The 23,797-nt window shown below is 49.2% G+C and overlaps 1 protein-coding gene across 1 annotated transcript in view; it reads left to right on the forward strand.

Moving 5' to 3' along the window:
* The window catches only part of Nup154 (nuclear pore complex protein Nup154), a 308,861-nt gene that overhangs the window by 119,261 nt on the left and 165,803 nt on the right, over nucleotides 1-23,797 (forward strand). Inside the window, exon 5 of the mRNA XM_050174549.3 lies at nucleotides 11,616-12,781. Coding sequence (XP_050030506.2) covers nucleotides 11,616-12,781 — 1,166 coding nt within the window. The remainder of the gene's footprint in view (nucleotides 1-11,615; nucleotides 12,782-23,797) is intronic.

Consider the following 23,797-nt stretch of genomic DNA (forward strand, 5'->3'; position numbering starts at 1 on the left):
CATCGAATGTTCCAGACTAATCGTTGGAACCCGCCTGCCTTCCACAAAGTTTTACAACATTCGCGTCACGCGATGAGATCAGATAACATAAGGTTCGGCGACAACAGACAGCGGATAGAAGCATCGATAACTTTCCAGAAACTTCGGATACACGCAGGCGCGTCCCACGCTGTGCGATTACATTTGTTACGCGGCGAAACGTGGTTGCCCGATACAGATAAGTACACGTGTCAATACCCCCCTCTTAAAAAGCATCGTCCCGATGCTATAAATATAAGAGAGCGAAACACAAAAGGACACCTATTAAACATAAGTAACAAAACAATGAAAAGAAACAAAGTCCAAAGGTCAGTTACGCGAAGCCCCAAAGTTCATTAACGCTGGTAGTACGGCTTGAGTCGCACAACGTGGACTATTTCAGGTCGTGACCGGCGCCGCTGTGATAGCGAAATGCCATCTGGCACGACCTCATAGTCCAGTGCGCCAATACGTAGGATAACCTTGTAGGGTCCGAAATAGCGTCGCAGTAGCTTCTCACTTAGTCCTCGTCGGCGTATCGGGGTCCATACCCAAACACGGTCGCCGGGTTGGTACTCGACGAAGCGTCGTCGCAGGTTGTACTGTCGGCTGTCGGTACGCTGCTGGTTCTTGATCCGTAAGCGGGCGAGCTGTCGAGCTTCTTCGGCGCGCTGGAGATAGGAAGCGACGTCAAGATTTTCCTCGTCAGTGACGTGCGGCAGCATAGCGTCGAGCGTCGTCGTCGGGTTCCTGCCGTAAACCAGCTTAAATGGCGTGATCTGTGTTGTTTCTTGTACCGCCGTGTTATAAGCGAATGTTACGTACGGCAGGACCGCATCCCACGTCTTGTGCTCGACGTCGACGTACATTGCTAGCATGTCGGCGAGGGTCTTGTTCAGGCGCTCCGTGAGACCATTCGTCTGCGGATGGTAGGCAGTTGTCCTCCTGTGACTTGTCTGGCTGTATTGCAGAATGGCTTGCGTGAGCTCTGCTGTAAAAGCCGTTCCTCTGTCGGTGATGAGGACTTCTGGGGCACCATGTCGCAGCAGGATGTTCTCGACGAAAAATTTCGCCACTTCGGCTGCGCTGCCTTTTGGTAGAGCTTTAGTTTCAGCAAATCGGGTGAGATAGTCCGTCGCCACGACGATCCACTTATTCCCGGATGTTGATATCGGAAACGGCCCCAACAAATCCATCCCAATCTGCTGGAATGGTCGGCGAGGAGGTTCTATCGGCTGTAGTAATCCTGCTGGCCTTGTCGGTGGTGTCTTGCGTCGTTGACAGTCTCGGCATGTCTTGACGTAACGGGCGACGTCGGCGGTCAGACGCGGCCAGTAATACCTTTCCTGTATTCTCGACAGCAAACGGGAGAATCCGAGGTGCCCAGCGGTTGGATCGTCGTGTAGGGCGTGCAGTATTTCTGGACGCAGCGCTGACGGTACAACAAGAAGGTAGCTGGCGCGGACTGGTGAGAAGTTCTTCTTCACGAGCAGGTTGTTTTGTAGCGTGAACGACGACAACCCGCGCTTAAATGCCCTAGGGACAACGTCGGTGTGCCCTTCCAAATACTCGACTAGGGCTTTTAGCTCCGGGTCCCCTCGTTGTTGTTCGGCGAAATCTTCCGCGCTTATTATGCCAAGGAAGGCGTCGTCATCCTCGTCATCTTGCGGCGGCGGGTCAATGGGGGCGCGTAATAGGCAATCGGCATCTGAGTGTTTTCGTCCGGACTTGTATGTTACAGTGATGTCATATTCTTGTAGTCTGAGGCTCCACCGTGCCAGCCGTCCTGAAGGGTTCTTTAAGTTAGCTAGCCAACACAACGCGTGATGGTCGCTGACCACTTTGAATGGCCTGCCATATAGGTAAGGGCGAAATTTCGCTGTAGCCCAAACGATGGCGAGGCATTCCTTTTCGGTTGTAGAATAATTGCCTTCCGCTTTTGACAACGACCGGCTAGCGTAAGCTATCACGTGTTCATATCCATCTTTTCTCTGGACTAGGACGGCACCGAGGCCTAGGCTACTGGCGTCAGTGTGAATTTCGGTATCGGCGTGCTCGTCGAAGTGCGCAAGTACGGGCGGCGACTGCATGCGTCGTTTGAGTTCTTGAAATGCGTCGGCCTGCGGCGTTTCCCACTTGAACTCGACATCACATTTGGTTAGATGGGTTAGCGGCTCCGCGATGCATGAAAAGTCCTTGACCAAAAGTCCATGTGTGCCTGTAGTAGGCACACATGCCAAGGAATCTACGCACTGTCTCTTGTCGATGGGCTGCGGGAATTTTGCGATGGCAGCTGTCTTCTGCGGGTCGGGGCGGACTCCAGATTTGCTGATGACGTGGCCTAAAAATAGAAGCTCCTCGTAAGCGAAGTGGCACTTTTCCGGCTTCAGAGTAAGTCCTGATGACATGATGGCCTCTAGTACTGTTGCAAGCCGCCTAAGGTCATCGTTGAAATTGCCGGCGAAGACAACGACGTCATCCAAATAAACGAGACAGGTCTGCCACTTCAATCCTGCTAAAACCGTGTCCATCACCCGTTGGAACGTTGCGGGCGCCGAGCACAGTCCAAATGGCATAACCTTGAATTCGTAGAGGCCGTCCGGGGTGATGAAGGCGGTCTTTTCGCGATCTCTTTCGTCGACTTCTATTTGCCAATAGCCAGACTTGAGGTCCATCGACGAGAAGTATTTAGTGTTGCAGAGCCGATCCAATGCGTCGTCTATCCGTGGGAGGGGGTATACGTCCTTCTTCGTGATCTTGTTCAGACGACGATAATCGACGCAGAAACGTAGGGTTCCGTCCTTTTTCTTCACCAGGACAACAGGGGACGCCCACGGGCTTTTCGACGGCTGGATGATGTCGTCGCGCAGCATTTCGTCGACTTGTTCTCTTATAGCTTCACGTTCTCGCGGCGAAACTCGGTAAGGGCTCTGGCGGAGTGGTCGAGTGCACTCCTCGGTGATTATGCGATGCTTGGCGACTGGTGTTTGTCGAATCCTCGATGATGTCGAAAAGCAGGCTTTGTATCGTCGGAGCAGACTTCTGAGCTGTTGCTGCTTGCCCATGGGGAGACTTGAATTAATGTCGTAGTTTGGTTCGGGAACCATGGTCGTCGGGGCAGATGCGGCGGAATCCGAGAGGACAAACGCATTACTGGTTTCCAGAATTTCCTCAGTGTACCCGATCGTCGTGCCCTTGTTGATGTGCTTGAACTCCTGGCTGAAGTTTGTCAGCAACACTTCAGTTTTCCCTCCATGCAGTCGAGCGATCCCTCTTGCGACGCAAATTTCACGGTCTAGCAATAGATGTTGGTCGCCTTCGATGACGCCTTCTACGTCAGCGGGTGTTTCTGTGCCGACCGAAATAACAATGCTGGAGCGAGGCGGGATGCTCACTTGATCTTCGAGCACACTCAAGGCGTGGCGACTACGAGGGCTCTCCGGCGGTGTCGCTTTATCTTCCGACAGCGTTATAGACTTCGACTTCAGGTCGATGATTGCGCCGTGTTGGTTCATGAGGTCCATACCGAGAATGACGTCTCGTGAACACTGTTGGAGGATAACGAAGGTGGCAGGGTAAGTCCGGTCATGAATGGTAATTCTTGCCGTGCAGATTCCAGTCGGCGTAATGAGGTGTCCTCCAGCGGTCCGAATTTGGGGGCCCTCATATGCAGTCTTAACCTTCCTCAACTGGGCGGCGATGTGTCCACTCATTACGGAGTAATCGGCCCCTGTGTCGACTAAGGCAGTGACTGCGTGGCCGTCGAGAAGTACGTCGAGGTCGGTGGTTCTTCGTCTGGCGTTGCAGTTGGGTCTTGGCGTCGGATCACGGCTGCGTCGTGTAAAAGTGAAGCTGGAACGTCGCGTCGTCACGTAGTCATTTGTCGGTGTAGTCTTGGCTTTCTGACTTCGTCGGGACGGCGGCGTGTCATTATTATGTCGTGGAGATGGTCTCTTCGGCGGCTCCGTCGGCGTCGGAGGATATTCGTCAGTTCGACGAACAGCAACCGCACCTCCATCGGTTGCTGCTTTTAGTTTTCCGGATATGGGCTCGCAGACCGGTTGGTTGGGCCAGTGTATGGTCGGCGCTGCGGCGACAGGTAACGGCCTGGTGACGGCGAACGGGACGGTCGTCGAGGGCTCCACTGAGTGGCGGCGAGATAGTCGGCGATATCGCGAGGTCGTTCGCCAATCTGTGGTCGCGGCGCGTTCACGGCGAACCCTCAGAGTCCCATCTCCCGGTATGGGCATCGGCGATAGATGTGCCCGGCTTCTCCGCAGTGATAGCAAAGCGGGCGATGGTCAGGGGCACGCCAAACGTCAGTCTTCCTTGGAATGCCGCGTGGGGTGACGGGTTGGCGGTGCTGGCGGCGGGGTTGGTGGTGGACGACGGAACTGTGTCGTCACTGGGCCCTGCCGCGGGCGCGGAAAGGGAACGTGACGGCGGGCTACAGCGGCGTATGTTATCGCTTGCGGCTGAGGCTGCGGCGATTCAGGGGCTACTCCGAGTTGTTGTTGGAGCTCCTCACGTACGGCGTCGGCAATCGAAGCCACTTGAGTCTGCGGTGACGGGAACAGCTTTTGTAGTTCCTCCCGCACGACCGCTCGGATAGTCTCGCGCAGGTCGTCGGTGGCCAGTGACTGAATTCCTGTGTAGTTGGTAGAGTTCGTGCGGCGGTTGAATTGCCGGTTCCGCATTTCGAGTGTCTTCTCGATGCTGGTGGCCTCGTGAAGAAACTCTTCTACGGTCTTCGGTGGACTTCGTATCATTGCGCCGAAAAGTTCTTCCTTCACGCCACGCATGAGAAGGCGGACTTTCTTCTCTTCGGGCATATCCGGGTCGGCGTGGCGGAACAGGCGGTTCATTTCTTCCGTGAATATGGCGACGTTCTCGTCAGGTAGCTGCACTCGGGCGTCCAGCATAGCTTCGGCCCTTTCCTTGCGCACGACGCTTGTAAAGGTGCGCAGGAAGCCGGTACGGAACAGGTCCCATGTTGTCAATGTCGACTCCCTGTTCTCGAACCACGTTCTGGCGGCGTCTTCTAGGGCGAAGTATACATGCCGCAACTTGTCGTCGGAGTCCCAGTTGTTGAAAGTCGCGATTCGCTCGTACGTCTCCAGCCAGGATTCCGGGTCTTCAGTTGCTGCTCCATGGAAGGTCGGTGGGTCCCGAGGTTGTTGTAGGACAACGGGGGTCGCTGGGGCAGCCATTGGGGTTGTCTTGGCCACGATCTTCTTGGTCTTCTCAGGTAGAAGTCCGTGTTCCGGGGGCAACTGTTGTAGACGACGGCTTACTCGATGGTCCGTGACTACGTTGGTGCTCTCTTTACGGTCCGGGCTTGGATCACGGCTTGTCGGGGGCGTCCGGTACATGGACCAAAAGCACCTCCACCAGATGTCACGTGGTAGTGACGTTAAAGAACACAGTAGCAGTACTGTGAAAGACAAGAGTAGCTTTTATTGGGCGAACCTGTGCCCACAAGACAGGCTACACTTAAAGCACAACGATAGCGGCGAACACAGTCGGCGATCGTCGAAAATCTGATCAGCGGGTCAAGTGCGTCGGCTTTTATAGAGCAGTCATCGAATGTTCCAGACTAATCGTTGGAACCCGCCTGCCTTCCACAAAGTTCTACACCATTCGCGTCACGCGATGAGATCAGATAACATAAGGTTCGGCGACAACAGACAGCGGATAGAAGCATCGATAACTTTCCAGAAACTTCGGATACACGCAGGCGCGTCCCACGCTGTGCGATTACATTTGTTACGCGGCGAAACGTGGTTGCCCGATACAGATAAGTACACGTGTCAATAGGATACTTTTGTGTGGAGGAACCGGTTTATTTTTCGGCCTGAAGATTACCGCTTTTGTCTTGCTCTCATAACACGCATATGATTAGATTGGGACCATTTTTCCAGCGAGATCATCGTCGCGTTGCACGATTGTATCAGTTTGTGAATGTCATTTTCGGAGAAAAAAATGCTTGTATCATCTGTATATATTATAAATCTGGCATTTGGGTTAATGTTTGCAATGTTATTAAGGTAAATGTTGAAAAATAGTGGTCCTAATATACTGCCTTGTGGGACACCAGAATAAACAGGTTTTACTTCTGAGTATGCATTATGTATGTTTACCATTTGTTGCCTTTTAGACAAGTAATATTTTATTAGTTTTGCAGCCTGTCCTCGGATTCCGCAGTACCATAGTTTCTCTAGAAGTAATTCATGGTTTACAATATCAAACGCTTTTGAGAAGTCAACGAACATCCCAATTACGAAAGATCTGTTTTCAAATTGTGACAGAATATACTTTTTTTGTTCTAAAAGCGCCAGTTCAGTCTATTTGTTTTTTTATTATCCGAATTGACATGGTGTTAGCAAATTGTATTTATCTATAAATTTTCTGTAGTGCTTTGGAGAAGACAGGTAGTACGGACAGGTATATGATTGCTGAAATCATTTCTATCTCTATTTTTAAATAAAACAGTTACTTTTGCAATCTGCATTTGTTCTGGAAATACCAATGTAGCTAAACAAAGGTTAAAAATATGTGTGATGGTTGGCGCTATGATATCTGCAACCAATTTTACAGGCTTTATCTGAATGTTGTCGATATCTCGGCATCTGCTGTTTTTTAGGCTGAGTATAACAGTTAGTATTTCATCCATTGTCACAGGATCTAAAAATATTGTATTCTCATTATGAAAGTTTATGTAATATATGTCCTACAAACACCCATTAGTTTTTCTTTTTGTAAAAGAATCATCGAAGGCGTTTGCGAGTTCAGTGTTCCCGTTAGCTCTTTACCACCAATATTTAAATTGCGCACATGGTTTTGTGACTGATTACGATGTAGCAATGAGTTTAGACGCGTCCAAATCACATCATGGCGGCCCTTCTTCAAGTTTAGATATGTGGAGTAATATTCCGTTCGAGCTGATCGCAGTTTCTTTGTTAAGCTATTTTGAAACTGTTTAAATAAATGCAGATCTGCCGCTCGTGTCATTATAAACCTGAATAGCTTATTTTTATACTTAATTTCATTTCGCAATTCAGGGGTGATCCAGGGTTTGCGAGTTTTTCGAGATTGTTTACATGTTTTAGAGGGACAGTAGGAGTGGTATAGCTGTTAAGAGATCAATAAACTTATTATAGGCTTCATTGGCATTCTTAAGGCAAGCAATGTGCTTCAAATCAACTTGTTTAACAGCATCCCGAAAATCATCAAGAGTAACATTGGTTACACGTTGGTATGTAATACCGTGTTTGGGTTACCGTCTCCATGCACAAGAACACTGGTAGACGGTCGCTTATAGGGCATGATAAGGCACCAGTGTTGATTTTAGGATGGGAGAAATTAGTAATGAACAAATCTAAAGTAGACTGACTTTCAACTGTTATTCTAGTAGGTATTTCGAGCACATAAAAAACCATTCGAAGCCAATAACATCTTGAATTCTCTAGTACAATGATTATCACTGCTCACATTAATGTTGAAATCACCTCCAGCAGTACTAAGCGTGTAACCACCGTCTGCTACGTACCACAAAAAATCGTCATAGAAATTAACAAAAGAAGCTGCATTTTCGCTTGGTGGGCGGTAACAGACAGAGTAAAAGAATTTACCCAAACACAATGACATTATCTCATAATCCGGTGTAATTGTACTGAATGGGCTCAGAATTCCACAATTTTCATTCACACCCAGCAGTAGTGCAACTCCCCCGCTACGACCAAAAGGTCTGTTAAGGTAGTATGTTCTATAATTTGCAATTTTCTAGACATCTGCACTAAAGCTCCAGGTTTTACCCAACATTATCACGGAGAACTAAAATTGAAATTCCCTAAAGAACTCTTCTAGCGATTATGCTTTATTTTGCCCTGATCGTGCATTCATATGCACCGCTTTAATGGATGCACATGAAAAAGACGAAGCAATGCAGTTCAGGTCAGTCGGAAGGTGATACGGACACTGTATCATTTTTTTTCTTTCTTTACATACTGTGCTTACGCAGGGCTTATTTAAGATGGTCCAGGTCGTTTGCTCCTTTGATATGAATGACATTCATTCATTCATCTTTGCGGACGAGGATCTTCTCATTCGTATGCCAGACAAAACGATAACCACTATCTTTTGCCCTTCCTTTCGCAGTGTGAAGCAAGTCTCTGTTATATCGAGTCATGTTTTCCTGGATAATGATGCACGGTTCACCATTTTCGGCTTTGTTCTTCGCTTTCAGCCATGAGTCTCTTGTCTGTCTGGCGAAACGTGCGATTATTCTCGGCGTCCTACCGTGTCGAGCAGGCAATCTGTGTATTGTGTGAATGTCTTCTGCTGTTAAGAGCGGGATTTCAAGTTTCGGGGCAATTGCATTTAATAAGTGCAACTGCAATGCCGTGTATCTCCAAGTTAAGTTTCCTGCTTCAGTACTCAATGTCATTAACATCTTGTTGCAGGTATGTTTGCACTACTTGGGTCGTGTCGTCGTTTGCTTCTAGTTCCGCTGCTTTCTTCTTCAGCGCCTTGTGTCCTGGCGGGAAACATGTCTTTCAAATTCTTCAAACTTCTTAGACATATGTTGGACAGATTCTTCCATTTCTGCCACTTTTTTGTTAATTCTGGCAAATTATCAAGTTTCTCGAGGATAGAGGCAAGAGCATGCCTGACATCGAGATCAGAACCGTTTCCTTTTTGCTACTTGTGCGAGAAACATTTTCCGTGCACGTGAGACAGTGCCACAATTGCTTTGCAGTATTGTTTTTGCTTTAAATGATTTCTCTGTCACGCCCGCGCATTTACCGAAACAATATGCGTAGACACTCCATGCATGTCACTCTCGGCCCATCGTCACAAATAGGTGACTTACAGGACGAACACACTCTAGACACTTGGTTTTCGTGATTGGACATTTCAGCAAAATGGCACAAAGTACGTTTAGACTAGCAATCAATAACAGCAGATGAGGCAGCAGCGGCAGTGGCATTTGGCACAATCCATTTCAACCTTAAGTTGTATTGCACTAACCTGCAACAGGAGCAGTTTCGCCGTTAATGATGTAGACATGTTGCTGCCGCCGCTGCCAAGTAGCTGAACGATCCAAGTGCTCCAATCGTTTTATTTTGCACTGGCACCCAGTCAGCGCCTGCGCAGATTGTCTCAGGGCTGACGGTAGCGCGCTGACGGTAGATTGCGCAGACGGTAGCACGCCTGGCATTCGATGACCAAGCTCGGTGGTGGTGGCTTCAAAATGACGTAGGTTCCGAGCAGCAGAACTGTTGTTTTTCCAGGTTCCCAGCCGCAGGAATGCTCAGGAAAGTGAAGTACGATCTGCAACAGGAGCAGTATCGCCGCTGACGATGTAGACACGCTGCTGCCGCCGCTGCCAAGTACATGGATTTGTCTGATATTCGTACTTGTGGATTCAGACGTTCTTGTGGCTTTTTATATTACGCTATATAAATCGTATTGGTGTAAGTTTCAGCGCAATCTGTACTCTTCGGAGTGCAGAAGATGCCGCAAACATGCACAATTGCTATTAATCGCAACGATTGAGCTTGTCCAGGTGGCCAAATCGAAATGCGCCAACCGTCTCAAGGCACTGGCGTGCCCACAATAAATTCATAAGGGCGTTTCATTCGCTTGCCAATACATGCGTCTGTCGCTTAGTCATTTCAATATCAGGCTTCTGTGCTGGAGTTCTTGTGCTCGAATCATGCCGCCGGACAATATTAATGATGTTCATTTAATTATTTATTATGCAGTACATTGTTGAAAATGACAATTTTATAAAGTCTCAAAGCCATTTGAAGCCAAAAAGACGAAGTTTAGGCAAATCCATGTACTTCCCATAATTCCCATGCTGGTACAACCGCTCTCATTGCAGCTCCCGTAGACACTAGCGCCAGAGTTCCCTCTAATAATTATTGTATAAAACTATGGTTTGTGTGACGAAAAGTGGAAACACTACGTGTTAACTGATACGTAAGCAATAAGCTGGTACGGTTTGTGCGGATACAAAACACATTATGTTCAGTGGCCACTGAGTCGGGGATTTGACTTTACTACTTTTAAAACAAAAATACTGTTTAAGCGGGTACGGTTTAACGAGGTTTTACTGTATTTGGTTGTTTGCTTCAATAACTTTGTGTATTCTGATGTCTGTCACCCCTATGTTGCCACAATGTATTAATTACTATATTGTTAAATTACTAATAGGAGGTCCCCCTGACAGTTTTTGTAACTCCGGGGCCTCCTTCTGTACTAATGATCATTGATGGAATGATAAAAGAATAAGTGCTAACAGATTAAAATTTGTCACTGGCAGATGTGGTGATCGCTCGGGCTGCAAGCAATCGCGGAACGCTTGCTGCTGTGTTCGTATGAGTGGCTCATAAGTGATCAGTCCCAAGATGAGGCGTACGGGTTAGATTGATGACTGTTGAAGTGGTGTTAAGTTCATCACTGCATTAGCATCTAACACGATTGTGTGCCTACTGGCGGCTCATCGGCCCGATCTCCTCACTTGATTTCACAATGAATTGCTGTTTCCTCTGTCCGTGTTGCTAACCTTGTACCGAAAGAGGTGGCCCCGGCTGACGCGGTGCCATTTTGTGAATTGGGGCATTTGAGGGCTTTGTGTGCGATAACCTCATCAAGCCAATGTCAAGGAGTGCGCTCGCAGTGCCAAGCTTTTTGTGTCGGGTGTGGCAACCCGTTCAAGGTCAGCTCAGTGCTCCTTTGGAGCTGAAAAAAAAAAAAAAAGACTGAGTGAGGCGCTCGCTTGCATGGCATTAAGCGCAAGGGGCTCCGCGGTGTGCACAACATGTGGCACTGTGTAGGTCTCTACATCGTAGTTGTATTCGATTCCCAAATCAAATTATTAACACTTTCACTATTTGATTCGATTTGGTGATATTAGAGTATTAGCACACCCCTATATTTAACCATTCGGATTTTTGCTGTTGCCCGAGCAATAAGTTAAAAAACTTTGCATTCTTTGTGGCCACGTGACACAAATATTCGTCACCAAGGTGAGCTGTAAAGCTCCTTTCCTCACACGCATCGGCAGCATCATTCTGCATATCGGTTTTTGTCATATGTGAAGTACAGGCTTCAAACTTGTGTAATATGTACAATGTACTTAATGACAGGATTCTGTCACCCTCAACTTCAATGATAAGGTTTACATTTGAGACTTCTGCAATCTCTGGAATGTGGACAGGTTGTCACGTGGCACTTTTAAGAATGCTGTGGGCTTTCTTGTTCCTTTGGAAAAGAAGAACCTCACAAAACTTAGCTTGCTTTAAGTGCTGTTACTGGTAATTTCTGATTATCTCTTTCAACTTTGCATTGACACCTTATTGGTTAAGTAAGTTAACGATAGACCAACTAAATAAATAGGAATGTATGCTCAATGAAAGTATGACCATGACTAGCATGAGCAGCTGGCTTGAACTTACGTCACCTAATGCCATCTGAATAGAGGCCTTCGTTATTTTATAATTCGTGGTGACATTTTGTTCAGAAACGGGGAGCTCTTCTGAACACGAGAGGCACTGAAGGGAGGGCTCACATGCACTTGAATATGACAGGTGTGCGCCTGTACCTGACGACCATCTCGCATGGGGGACCTGAGGCTCGGCCTTCAACCCTGGCGCTGCTGCACGTTCGTCTGCCACCGGGCTTTACCTCACACGCACCTCCACAGCGGGTACGTGCCGTGCGCACCGCACTCTGCCACCGGGGAACTACCGTGCTGGTGGCTGCCCATAGCGAGGACAAGGACGTCTTCTGGACCCTGGCTGCCGATGCCTACCCGTTCCAGCCATGCTTCATGGAGTCATCCACGTTTGGACCAGTAGATGCTGGCGTCTGCTGCCTGGCCAGCGTGAGTTCCCAGCATGCCCCGCAGCCGCAGTGCACCATTGGCATGGCTGGCGGTGTGGTCATACCCTCCGACCCTCCGGTGGTGGTCACGCAGCACATGGAAGGACCTCACAAGTTTGTGCTGCTCTCACGCACTAGCTGCAGTGTTTACGAGAAGCCTCGGCCTGTGGACACACTGCGTGGCTTCCTGCAGAACCCTGCCACATCTGAAGATGCCGTGCGGGCCTTCTTCTCGCTGCATGGTGAGGTCCAGGCAAGTGCCATCTGCCTCGTCCTCGCCTGCAACCCCGCAGACGTGCAGCTGGCTGAGCGGGCCACCCAGGCGTTGTTGCGCTACGGCGGGGAAGCCAAGCTGGTGGAACAGCAGCCGCCGCCGCCGGCCGCGTCGTTCCTCGCTTCCCCGGTGTGGGCCAGCACCCCGCTCCACGGAAGCCAGGGACGGCCACTCAGCAGCTTTGGCTCGCCTCTAGGCATGCAATCGACTCGGCCACTTGGCTGGAGGCCAACGGGGCCACCGCTGTCGACGCCAATCGTGCCGCAACAGTCCACCGCCGAGGTGGTGTTCTCTGGCCGTCACGATGGCTGCTATGTCTACTTTTCACGTCTTGTGCGGCCACTGTGGACGCTCAACCTGGTTTCACCGGCGAAGGACTGCAGTGCTGGGAACCTGGCCGACGTGTTTGCTAGCAGCATTGCGGGGCAAGATGTGGAAAACTATCTGCAAGCTATCATCTCCTTCAAGCGCTTCCTGGCAAAGCTAGTGGGCTCATCCACCGAGAGCTCCTTTGCAGATGTGGTGGCCATCTCCCGGTCGCGTCTCAACACAGACACCTCGCTGCACCTCCGAGACCAGATACCCAGGAAAGCGCAGGTGAGGGTCGCAGAATCAGAAGCACACTGTGACTTTTATATTACAAAAAGCAAGAGAAAACAAACACAACAAAAACACAGGTGTTACATGAGGCACTTCCACCATGTTGCAAGAAAATCAATTTCATTCCCGGAAAGTTTCAAAGAAGGAGTGCTTGTGCAATCAGTTTTGGTACAACCAATCTCAAAGACGTCCATTATTCCTCTCTTGCACTGTCAAGCATCACAGTGTGATGCTTGACAGTGCAATAAGGTTGATAAGGCAACTGATTATGGGTGTCGGGTGGTATTTTATGACGGGAAGCTCGCCCCTGATATATGTTCGTACCTATAGACAAATGCATGTTGATATGGCGCGAGATCACGTGCAGACTAAGGGCAGTGTGTGGGAAGTGGGGCTTGCAGGCGATCAGCCAGCAACTACCGCAAACACATATAGCAAAAGTTGGCATGTGCATGTATAGTAGGGATGTGGAAAGCTTGTGTGTGGGCAACGATCTGAACTGATGAACTTACGGAACAGTGTTTAAACTGACAGTGTTGCAGAGTCACGACGACGGGCGAACACGAATCACACAGCACAATTCGAAAAGACGCACACATGCTGGAAGTACGAAACCCGCTCTTGCAACGGGTTCCTGCCATATGTTTCCAACCATTACAAGAATGTAAAATGAGCCATCGTGGCCACAGTGCTACAGGCTGCCCTAAACAAGTCGTGTCATCACGTAATGAAAGAGAGGTTCGTGCACCAGGTAACCAGGCTCAACAACGCTGGCTATCCCAAAGGTCTGCTTACAGCAGTCGTTGAAGGGTTGCTAAAGAATACGACACTTTTGAACAGCAAGGTTCAACAAGAATCAAATGTTCTACGGAAAAGGAAGAAGGTCGCCGTTGTGCCTTATGTACACGGCCTAACCCACAAGCTAAAGAAGATAGCCGGAAAGGAAGCCATCACAGTTGTATGCTCAGCACAAAACAAGGCGTATTCAATGTGGGCACAAGTCAATTATGGCCTGCAAAATAAGCAATGCACAAGAAACCACAAGAAGAAGCACACTACCTGCAAAACAGGGGTGATATATGATACAGTCAGCGACCGATTTTTCGGACCCTCTAGGAACATAAAAACGCCTGAAAATTCAGGCAGTTCGAAAAAATGAATGCATGCAAAAAACCGCTTTTTCTTTTTTTTCTCGGATCTAGAGGTAAAGGGCGAAGCACCACGCTTCCGAAACCTTGCCAAAGCATCAATGAACGTGCTATAAAAAGAGGCGTTCAAAAACTCTGTATGCAGCCGATTGCCAGTTTATTATGTAGTACATGTGCATCGTCGGGCAGCCAGTGTTATTGCTGCAGTGGCTTGAAGAATTTGTTGATTGTTGTTCGGACGGCGTTCCGGTTGCATGCGATCATATTCGCCTCGATCTGAGCAAGGGTCATGTCAGCACGGTACACTGATGAAAAAGTCAACAGTGCTCGCATCAACTCGGCGCTTATAGGCGGCGCAGGCATTGGCTCCTCATTTTCAACATCGGAGTCTTCTGAATCCCCCACAACCTGACGGACTATTCCCTCGTCAGTCAGTTCTGCGCAGAAGTTGAGCTCGTTGTCAGCATCAACAAACTGTTCAAAGGTTATTTCCGTGGGTACGGTACTGCGTTCCGCGCTTCGATGCCATCGGCGAGGACGACGAAGATGGAGTGGGGGCCATCGAAGGCAAGCGAAATCCTCAAGTTGCGAACAGTGGAGTTCGCTGACGAGCGTCGAAGCACCTAGGCCTAGCGTCGCAGAGCACACTTGACACAACAGCACAACCACACACCATGCTAGCCAAAACGTGGCCTGCGCAAACAAACGAAATAGCGCCGCTCCGGAAACTCCGCCGGAGCGGAAGTGCGGCCATTTGCAGCGATGAACATAGGCAGCGTGGCCAGATTAAATCGGTTTGTGACGGCTAGATTCGGCTAGTTGTGGTTCAAAGCGGTGATATGCTTCGGCTGCAAGTCGATTTCCTTCGCAAGGGTGCTGCGCGAGGAGCCAGAGTGCCTTCCATCGCGTCAAAAAGCCCGGAAAATTGGACGGCGGGTGGTTCGAGCATCCGAAACTTCAGATGTCCTTATACATTGATTCTATGGGGCTCGTGGCGGTGCCGCGAAGACGTCCGAAATATCAGGCATGTCCGAAAATTTTGGCGTCCGAAAATTCAGTCGTTGACTGTATATCTTTGTTATGTGGCCGACGATATATAGGACAAAAGTGTGTCAATGACAGGACACGAGCATGCAGCATCTCTGGAAGGAATCTCCGCTGGGCATCTTGCTTTTCATTATCGCCAGCGCCAGTATACTGTTCAATTCCACGACATGAAAGTATTAGGAAAAAGTAAAGACAAGCTGACGCGCGAAATTTTAGAAGCCGTGGCAATTGAAAGAAGCGGGAAATCTTGCATCGGTACACCATCAATACTACTAACAGAAAAAAAAAAAGGGCTACTTGTGCAAAGATGATATTTCAACCTCAGGAGTTGGATAATCGGCATGACACAAAAAAGAAGCATTGGCTGTCTTGTGCTATAAGAAGTGCAGGAAATCAATAATAAACATTCAGTTGCTAGTCCAGCATGTGTTGTCGTCTCTTCCTGTCCGTGTCGGAACGTTCTGCTGGAAACCAATTGTGCTATGTGCAACCAGCGAGCTCAGGCAAACACTATTCTAACGAATCACACTTGCAGCCTTGGCCGATATATCCCTGGTGGAGTTGTAAAAAAAAGAACAAATTTGTTTTACCGTCAAAATTCGTTTTACCAGCCTGCGGCATAATTCAGACATTTTTGCGACCCTGTCCCTGTCTGAAAAAAGTTGGTCGGTGACTGTATTTACTTTCTGCACACAAACTGAAGAGCCAAAATGCGACAATGTGTAGGCATTCAACGCGGACTGACCCGCCCTGGTTGCTCAGTGGCTATGGTGTTGGGCTGCTAAGCACGAGGTCGCGGGATCGAATCCCGGCCACGGCGGCCGCATTTCGATGGGGGCGAAATGCGAAAACACCCGTGTACTTAGATTTAGGTGCACGTTAAAGAACCCCAGGTGGTCGAAATTTCCGGAGTCCTCCACTACGGCGTGCCTCATAATCAGGAAGTGGTTTTGGCACGTAAAACCCTATAATTCAAGTCAATTCGACGCGGACTACATGCGGCTGACAAGTGGCTGGAGCAAAAGGCTTCTCTGTCGCCTAGCCAACAATGTCCGTGCGCCCGCTTAGCCAGCAATCTTTTTCCCTTTCATTTCTGGTTTGTTCGCTCGTTCCTCCTCATTGGCCTCATCTTCTGGACGAGGGAATAGCGACAATTTGATTTCCGGTGACCGCATTATAACCAATATTTAGTCTCGTGCGACTGCACTATAAGCGGTAAGCATATGCATTATGTCGTGTGTGAAGATAGTGTGGAGTAAAACAAACACTGCATTATATTCGGTGCTGCACTATAAGCGGCTGCATTATACAGTGAAACCTTGTTACTACGAACACCACATTAATAATCTTTTCATAAATCCCCTGCCGACTGCTTGTAAATTAAATGTAAAAAGATTTCAGTAACAACACACGAATACTGAGCTTTTTAGAATAACTAGCATTATTCAGTTTCCGTGTCATGTTAACAATACCTCAGTACTACGAAATAATATTATAAAGGAGATTTATTGGGGTTCGTAGCGACCACCGGTTCTAGGATGCACCAAGCAGTTCCCGAGCTCGAGCCTCTGCTGCGCGCTTGATGCTGCCGATGCTGCTTACTGTGCGCACGTTCGTCATCTTCCTTACAATGGCCCCGCGGAAATAAAGGAGCCATCCTGGCGACTTAGTTTTCTGGAAGGACGGTAGAATGGTGATACGGCTTGAGACGCTGAACGTGAACGACTTCGTGGTTACGACGTCGCATGTCGGACGATGGCGTTAGCGGCTCAACCAGATAATTAACGGGTGATGTTCTCTCGAGAATGCGGTATGGCCCGTCGTACTTCGGAAGGAGTTTTGAAGCGAGTCCAGGCACGCGGTGTGGCACTAACAACCAGACGAGAGCGCCCGGGAGAAAAGTGGGAGTCGAGTTCTGGGCATTGTGAACGGCTTTTTGGCGGTTCTGGTCGTCCGAGGTGAATCGGCAGGCAAGCTGGCGACATTCCTCTGCTTGTCTGGCGGCTTCCGAGATCGGCAGGCATTCAGATGGGTCCGGCCGGTAGGGCAGAATGGTGTCGATGGTGTGCGAAGGATGACGGCCGTGAAGAAGGTAAAAGGGTGAGAATCCGGTAGTGGCCTGAGTCGCGGTGTTGTAGGCGTAGGTGACAAACGGAAGAACTAGGTCCCAATTAGAGTGATCAGGTGAGACATACATGGCGAGCATGTCACCAAGAGTTGGATTAAAGCGTTCTGTGGTACCGTTAGTCTGTGGGTGATAAGCAGTGCATTTACGATGAACAATAGAGCATTCAGCAAGCAGTTGTTCGATGAATTCGGATAAGAAGGCGCGGCCTCTGTCGCTTAAAAGTTCACGTGGACCTCCATGACGACGGAGAAAACGGCGAAGTATGAAATTGGCGACTTCCTGCGCTGTAGCATTTGGTAGAGCAGCAGTCTCCGCATAACGGCTTAAGTGGTCTACCACAACGATTATCCACCTGTCTCCGGTAGGAGTCAACGGAAGTGGCCCGTAGAGATATATGCCCATGCAATCAAAGGGTCGGGATGGGCATTGTAAAGGCTGGAGTTCACCAGTGGAGTTGTGCGGTGGGGCTTTGCGGCGTTGGCACTCATGACAAGAGCGGACAAATTTTAGAACGAAACTGTACATTTCCCGCCTGTAATAGCGGTGTCGAAGCCTTTCGTAGGTCTTGAAGACTCCCGCGTGGTCCCACTGAGGGTTGACGTGGAACGAGGAGCAGAGCTCTGACTGCAAGATTCTCGGAATGACGAGTAACCAGGTGCGTCCCTCTGGGGCATAGTTGCGTCGATATAGTAGCTGGTCTCGAATCGCAAAATGAGGAACTTGGCGCCGAAGCGTACGTGACGCCGGAACGTTCGACGTATCCGAGAGAAGGTCAAGCAGAGATGCAGTCCAGGGATCATTACGCTGTGCAGCAGCAATAGTGTCAATGTCCAGAGAGGATAATGTACGCTCGCCGGAGGAGTCGTGACTGGCCTTCAGGGGAAGCGGCGATCAGGATAGTGCGTCAGCGTCGGAGTGCTTGCCAAGCGCCCACACAATGGCCAAACACTCTTTTTCTGTAACACTGTAATTGGTCTCCGCCTTGGCTAACGTGTGACTCGCGTGTGTGACGACGTATTCTGTGTGGCCAGGTTGACGCTGTGCCAACACAGCGCCAAGGCCTACACCGCTTGCATCGGTATGGATTTCGGTTGGCGCTTGAGGGTCAAAATGGTGAAGAATGGGTGGCGTCGTGAGAAGACGGCGCAAGGTTATGAAGGTGTCGTCACACGCTGGAGACCAAGATGAAAGATCTCTAGCGCCACCAATGAGCTGTGTGGGAGGTGACATAATTGACGCAAAGTTTCGAACGAATCGCCAGAAGTAAGAGCAGAGGCTGTTAAAACTGCGTAGCTCTTTCATAGTGGTAGGTTTTGGGAACGCAGTAACAGCACGTAGCTTCTCGGGATCCGGGCGAATGCCCTCCTTTGACACGACATGGCCTAAAATTATGAGCCGACGAACTGGAAATCGACACTTCTTCAGGTTAAGTTGCAACCCGGCGTTGGTCAAGCAAGTGAGTACGTGCTGGAGGCGGAGCAGGTACGTTGCGAAATCAGGGGCGAACACCACAATGTCATCAAGATAGCAAAGACAGATTTTCCATTTGAGGCCACGCAGAACATTATCCATCATTCTTTAGAATGTAGCAGGTGCGTTGCAAAGTCCGAAAGGCATGACGGTGAATTCATACAAGCCGTCTGGTGTAACAAAGGCAGTTTTCAGGCGATCGGCCTCTGCCATCGAAACCTGCCAGTAGCCTGGCCGCAAATCCAGCAAAGAAAAGAACTCTGCTCCCTGCAAACAGTCCAGAGCATCATCGATGCGTGGTAATGGGTAGACGTCCTTCAGCGTAATCTTGTTCAACCGTCAAAAATCAACACAGAAGCGGATGAAACCGTCTTTTTTTGTGACAAGACCCACGGGAGAGGCCCATGGGCTTTGGGAAGGTTGAATGACGCCTCGGCAGAGCATGTCATCGTCCTAGTCTGCAATGACGCGACATTCCGTAGCAGAAATATGGTCTTTGTCACAGCGGTGAGTGAGAGCCAGTGTCGACGTAATGCTCGACCGTCGATGCACGGCCAAGAGATGTTTATGCAACGTTGAAAGAACGGCGGAAGTGCTGAAGGATTGCGAGAAGTTGAGATCGCTGCGAATGCGTCAGATCTTCGGCGATGAATGGGCTGGACACACCAGTCCATGTTGAGTCGGGTACGGAGAGGGCACTCAGTTCAGGGACGGCAGTAGAAGACACTTCGTCGAGGACGGAGACAATTCGTGTTGAATCGACCAACTCTACGTAACCAAGGCATTCGCGGCGGAGCAGTGATAGCGGCGATGAAAGATGATTGTAACTGGGCATCGTGCTGACACCGGCGGCAAGGTCAAGAGCTGCAAATGGCAAAGGAAGCACTTTTCGGGTAACAAAGTGATGAGAGGGCATGAAGAAGACCGTCCTGTCGAATATGGTACTACAGAAGACTGGTACAAATGCTGAAGAGCACGGGAAAATGCAGGTGTCTTCTTTCACGGCAATTTTAGCGGCAGGATGAGCATTGACGGTGGCCAGGTCACCAAGGTGGAAAAGTTCAATCTCAGCCCGAGCGCAATTGATGATGGCATTGTGGCGTGAGATAAAATCCCATCCCAGAATAACAGCGTCCCGGGAGCACGATGACTGAACTATGCATTCAATTGTGTACAAAACGTCCTGTATGGTCACACGGGCAGTACAAGCGGTAGGGCAAATGGGTTGAGCACTCGCCTTTCAAAGCAACAATCCAGACAGAGACGTGACTTTACGAAGCGAACGGAAACCTGCAGATTCTTAGATTTTTGTGTATCCTCCATGGCAACTGGGACAGTAAGGCTAGCAGACAAGGCGCCGAAAGGGGACACCGTGGCACGTGGGTTAGGAAAACCTGAAACACTGCCAGAGGAGAACTTTTTCTCTATTGCGGGGCGACGACACATTGGATTTTGATAGTGCATGCTCCGTCCAGACAAGTGTTGCCTAGCAACTGAAGCTCACCTCTTCGTCTTTTGCCTTTCTTTCTGTGCACACCTTTTTTTTCGCACTTCTTTCTGCGATCGTACCAGCTATGCGCGCAGTGAAATGTAACCTTTGTGCTCGCGGGGATGCCACGTGGTCGCACTTCCCAGATGGTGTCATTTACACACCCTTGCACTTCGGAGTAGTTCCGTTTTCCACCTTAAGCGAAATAGTCGAAATAGTTGGTGTCCATGGCAAGGGATGTGAAAAGCAAGCAAACAAAAAGGAACTTTGCACTTTGAATGTGACATGTAGCTTCCTCTTTGTCGTTTGTTTTCTCAGTGTGAGCTTATCTTTTACACACCCCACTCTTACTACATATACAGTGCTTCGGTGGTGCATGGCAATGGAATCTATGGAAAATAGCAACAGCACGGGCCGAGAGCCATCAGCAACGTTTTTGTGGATCCTTTCGGGGATACAGTTACAACTAATAGGTTGATAGGCGGGATGGTTAATTTTGTGGCTTTCACTATTACGACCTTCCAGAATAACGAACAATTTGTTGTGGTCCCCTCAAGTTTGTTATATCAAGATTTCACTGTAAAGGCGCAAACACACTAGTGGAAAAAGCGAGCTGCAGTAAAGCGGCCACACCATCTGGGGGCTAGCCGCTTCAGCAGCCACGTGACAACAGGAAAATCCTTTCTTTCACTCTGCGTGCAGGTGCAAGATGTCGCACCTTCTTCCTTCGCCTGCTGGCAGATCGGCGCTCTGTTTATGTTCTTCATTCTTAACGCGAGTTATGTCTTATGAAGATGACGTCGTTGCCACTAATCGTAATCATGTTGATGTGCTCCCTTCTGTTGTGGCGTTGCCATGTTCAAAAGACAAGGAGAATGAGGTGCTAGGTGTCGCCTCTGCATCCTTGTACAGTCGCCGACCGTTTATTCGGACCTCACGGGGAGTGCAGAAATGTCCGAATAAACAGGTATCCGAAAAAGCAGACTAAGAAAAAAAATTCCTTTATTTCCATGCACTTATTTGGGCTCGGCAGTAGGCGTGAAGAAATTGTGAATGCGCTGTTGCACGCTGTTCCGTTTACGCGCAATCAGATAAACCTGAACCTCGGAGAGGGTCGTACGGTCACTATAGGCGGCTGAAAGCACAGTCACTGCTTGTACACGCTCCGCATGCGACGGCAGCGTTGCACGTGGCGCGTCATCTTCCGACTCGGAGTCATTCTCCGGCGGCGCAGCAGAAACCTGACGAATGATCTCGCCGTCGTCGAGTTCTGCGCATGTCAGTACAGCAGTGTCAGCACTTGTGAAACTGTCAAATGAGACGGTGTCTGGAATCGCATTGCAACCGCTGTGCAGGTCTCAGCAGAACATTTTCGGCATCAGTAGGGAGCACATCGGAAGGTGACAAATCCTAGGCCTCCTGGCACCCGCTTGCTGGCATCCCCCAGCACAGTATGCGTGGGCACTGTCGGCGCCATTAGACACTTGACGTGATGTTTCCATATGCCGCGTTGGATCACCGCAACCTCGACACAGCACACAAAGCAAACATCACCACACCGTCACGCCGACATTAGTCGCGCAAACGAAAAACCTGGCCTACTCGCAGCGTTGTGCACAAAGAAACAAACAAATCAGCTGCTGGATTGTCTTGACATGGCATACTAAGCTGAGACCGAACTGCTGTAGCTACAAACCAGGTAGAAACGATGATGATGAGCAGGGATTGGCAGCAGCGCCACTTCGTGGGGCAGCAAGGAGGCTCTGTTCAAAACAAAAATGGCGTTCAGCAAGTCGAACCATGCAACGGTCAGTCGGTGCATGGTGCTCGCGATCGAGTTGGCTCAAGGAGTGTCTGAAAAATCAGACGAGAGGTTGCAAAGCGTCCAAACTTTCGGAAGTTGTTATACGTTATGGTCTATGGGGAGAATGGCGGTGCCGCGAAGCAGACCGAATAATCGAGCATGTCCGAATTTTCGGAGTCTGGAAAATCAGTCAGCGACTGTATTCAGGATTCGTTTTTCATGCAGAATCGGATATAGCGTACTGTCTCCACAAACCTTTCCATCGGGATGTCTCAGTTGAGAGTCATTATTGTAAAACACAATTTCAAACCATGAAAATGAAAACAAGCGTGAATGCAATCAAACCAAGCAAACCAAAACAAGCGCGAGTGAGCTGACGCGAGCAGATGACAGTATGAAACGAGAGGTCTGACTGAAACCACATACGAGTATGAATCGAGCTGTCGGGCGGGTCCGCATGAAACCAGTTTTCTCTGTGCATGTCACTGAAGGGGCCACTCTCATTGGTCTCCGGCGTCCAAGACAAGGAGTGACCGCATGGCACCTGGGCAGTTCCGAACCCATTTTACCCAATCACGCACAAGCTCGTTGCCCATGCAGCTCTTTCTGTGGATGCAAACTACAATTTCCTTGGGGAAAGTGTCGTTAAGATTCTCTTCAAACCTATGTAGGGAGGTGGGGGGCAGCTTTTGCCCGTCTGTGGCTATGCGCAGCGTAAGAGTGCAATGTTGTGTCCCAGTTGTTCGTATGCCAACACTCGCCTTTCATTTCACCTGTGCATTTTTCAAAGCAGTCAGATTGCACGGCAGACTGATCAACGCTCGCTATCTCAAATTTTGTGCTCGTGGCGCTGACCATTGACATGCTTTTGAAAGCTGAGCACCTTGTTGGTGCAGTCGCAGTGAAGTCACAGTGAAGACAGTGTGATCCTTTGCCAAAAGCAAAGGCCCTTCTTCTTCAAAAATCTTCGTACGCCAGCACTAGCTTTGAAGTCCTTGTGCAATATGGCTTTTGCATGCACCAAGGCTTGCATCTTTGCGCACGACGTGTCCGTACACAATGCATAGCTGTTTTTCGACATTCCCATAGCATGGAAGATGTGCTTTCCTTCCAGTTCGAGTAACTTGCATGTCTTGCCTTGGAAAATGCTCTGTTTGCAACTTCTGTTCCTCAATGTGTCCTTTTGATTGCACCATCATCGAATGCACTTCTCGTGCACGTCTAATTTTCTGCCTGCCGCATGCTTGCCATGTTAACTCTTTCCCTACCTACCTACATAGTGGGCATTGTTAGCCCACTATCGATGGTTTGAAATGCTGCTTTCGAGACTTTCTGCACTGCTGACGAACACACTGCACCATCAGACGTTGAGGAGAGCTATATTTTTGTTTCCTAAGCAGTTTGCTTGTTTCCCACTTGGCACTGATTTTTGAACATGCTCCGAAGTTTCACGATCGTTAAAGGGACGCTAAAGGCAAATATTAAGTCAAGCTAAAGTGATAGATTAGTGCTTTGGAATCTCTAAGGCATCAGTAATATCATGAATGCGTTTCTGTACTTTCCTGATCGCGTAGTGCCGCGCTGGTTTTGCTAGCTCACGGAACTTGCACGAACTGCAAGTAGCAGAGAATTCAACTTCCAAAAAGCAGCTGCAGTGGCGAATTCACCGATCTGTCTTGGCTCGGTGCCGCCGTCTGTCGGGCGCAGTTTTACTCACAGATGGCAGCAAAGTGCGGTGATGGCGTATGCAATGTCACCACTACTCCCCCGGTTGGGTGGCGGGAGATTTGAATTTCGAAAAAGGTATTCGGACCCTTCAGATGCATTTTTTTTTGTAAAGTGAGTCCTTTCTTCACCGGAAACAAGCATTGCGAGGTTTCTGGAATGGTATTTAAACAGTCTACGCCGACTTCTTATTTGCCTGTAG

Source organism: Dermacentor andersoni, chromosome 8 (genome assembly GCF_023375885.2).
Source record: "Dermacentor andersoni chromosome 8, qqDerAnde1_hic_scaffold, whole genome shotgun sequence".
In the NCBI taxonomy this organism is placed as follows: domain Eukaryota; kingdom Metazoa; phylum Arthropoda; class Arachnida; order Ixodida; family Ixodidae; genus Dermacentor; species Dermacentor andersoni.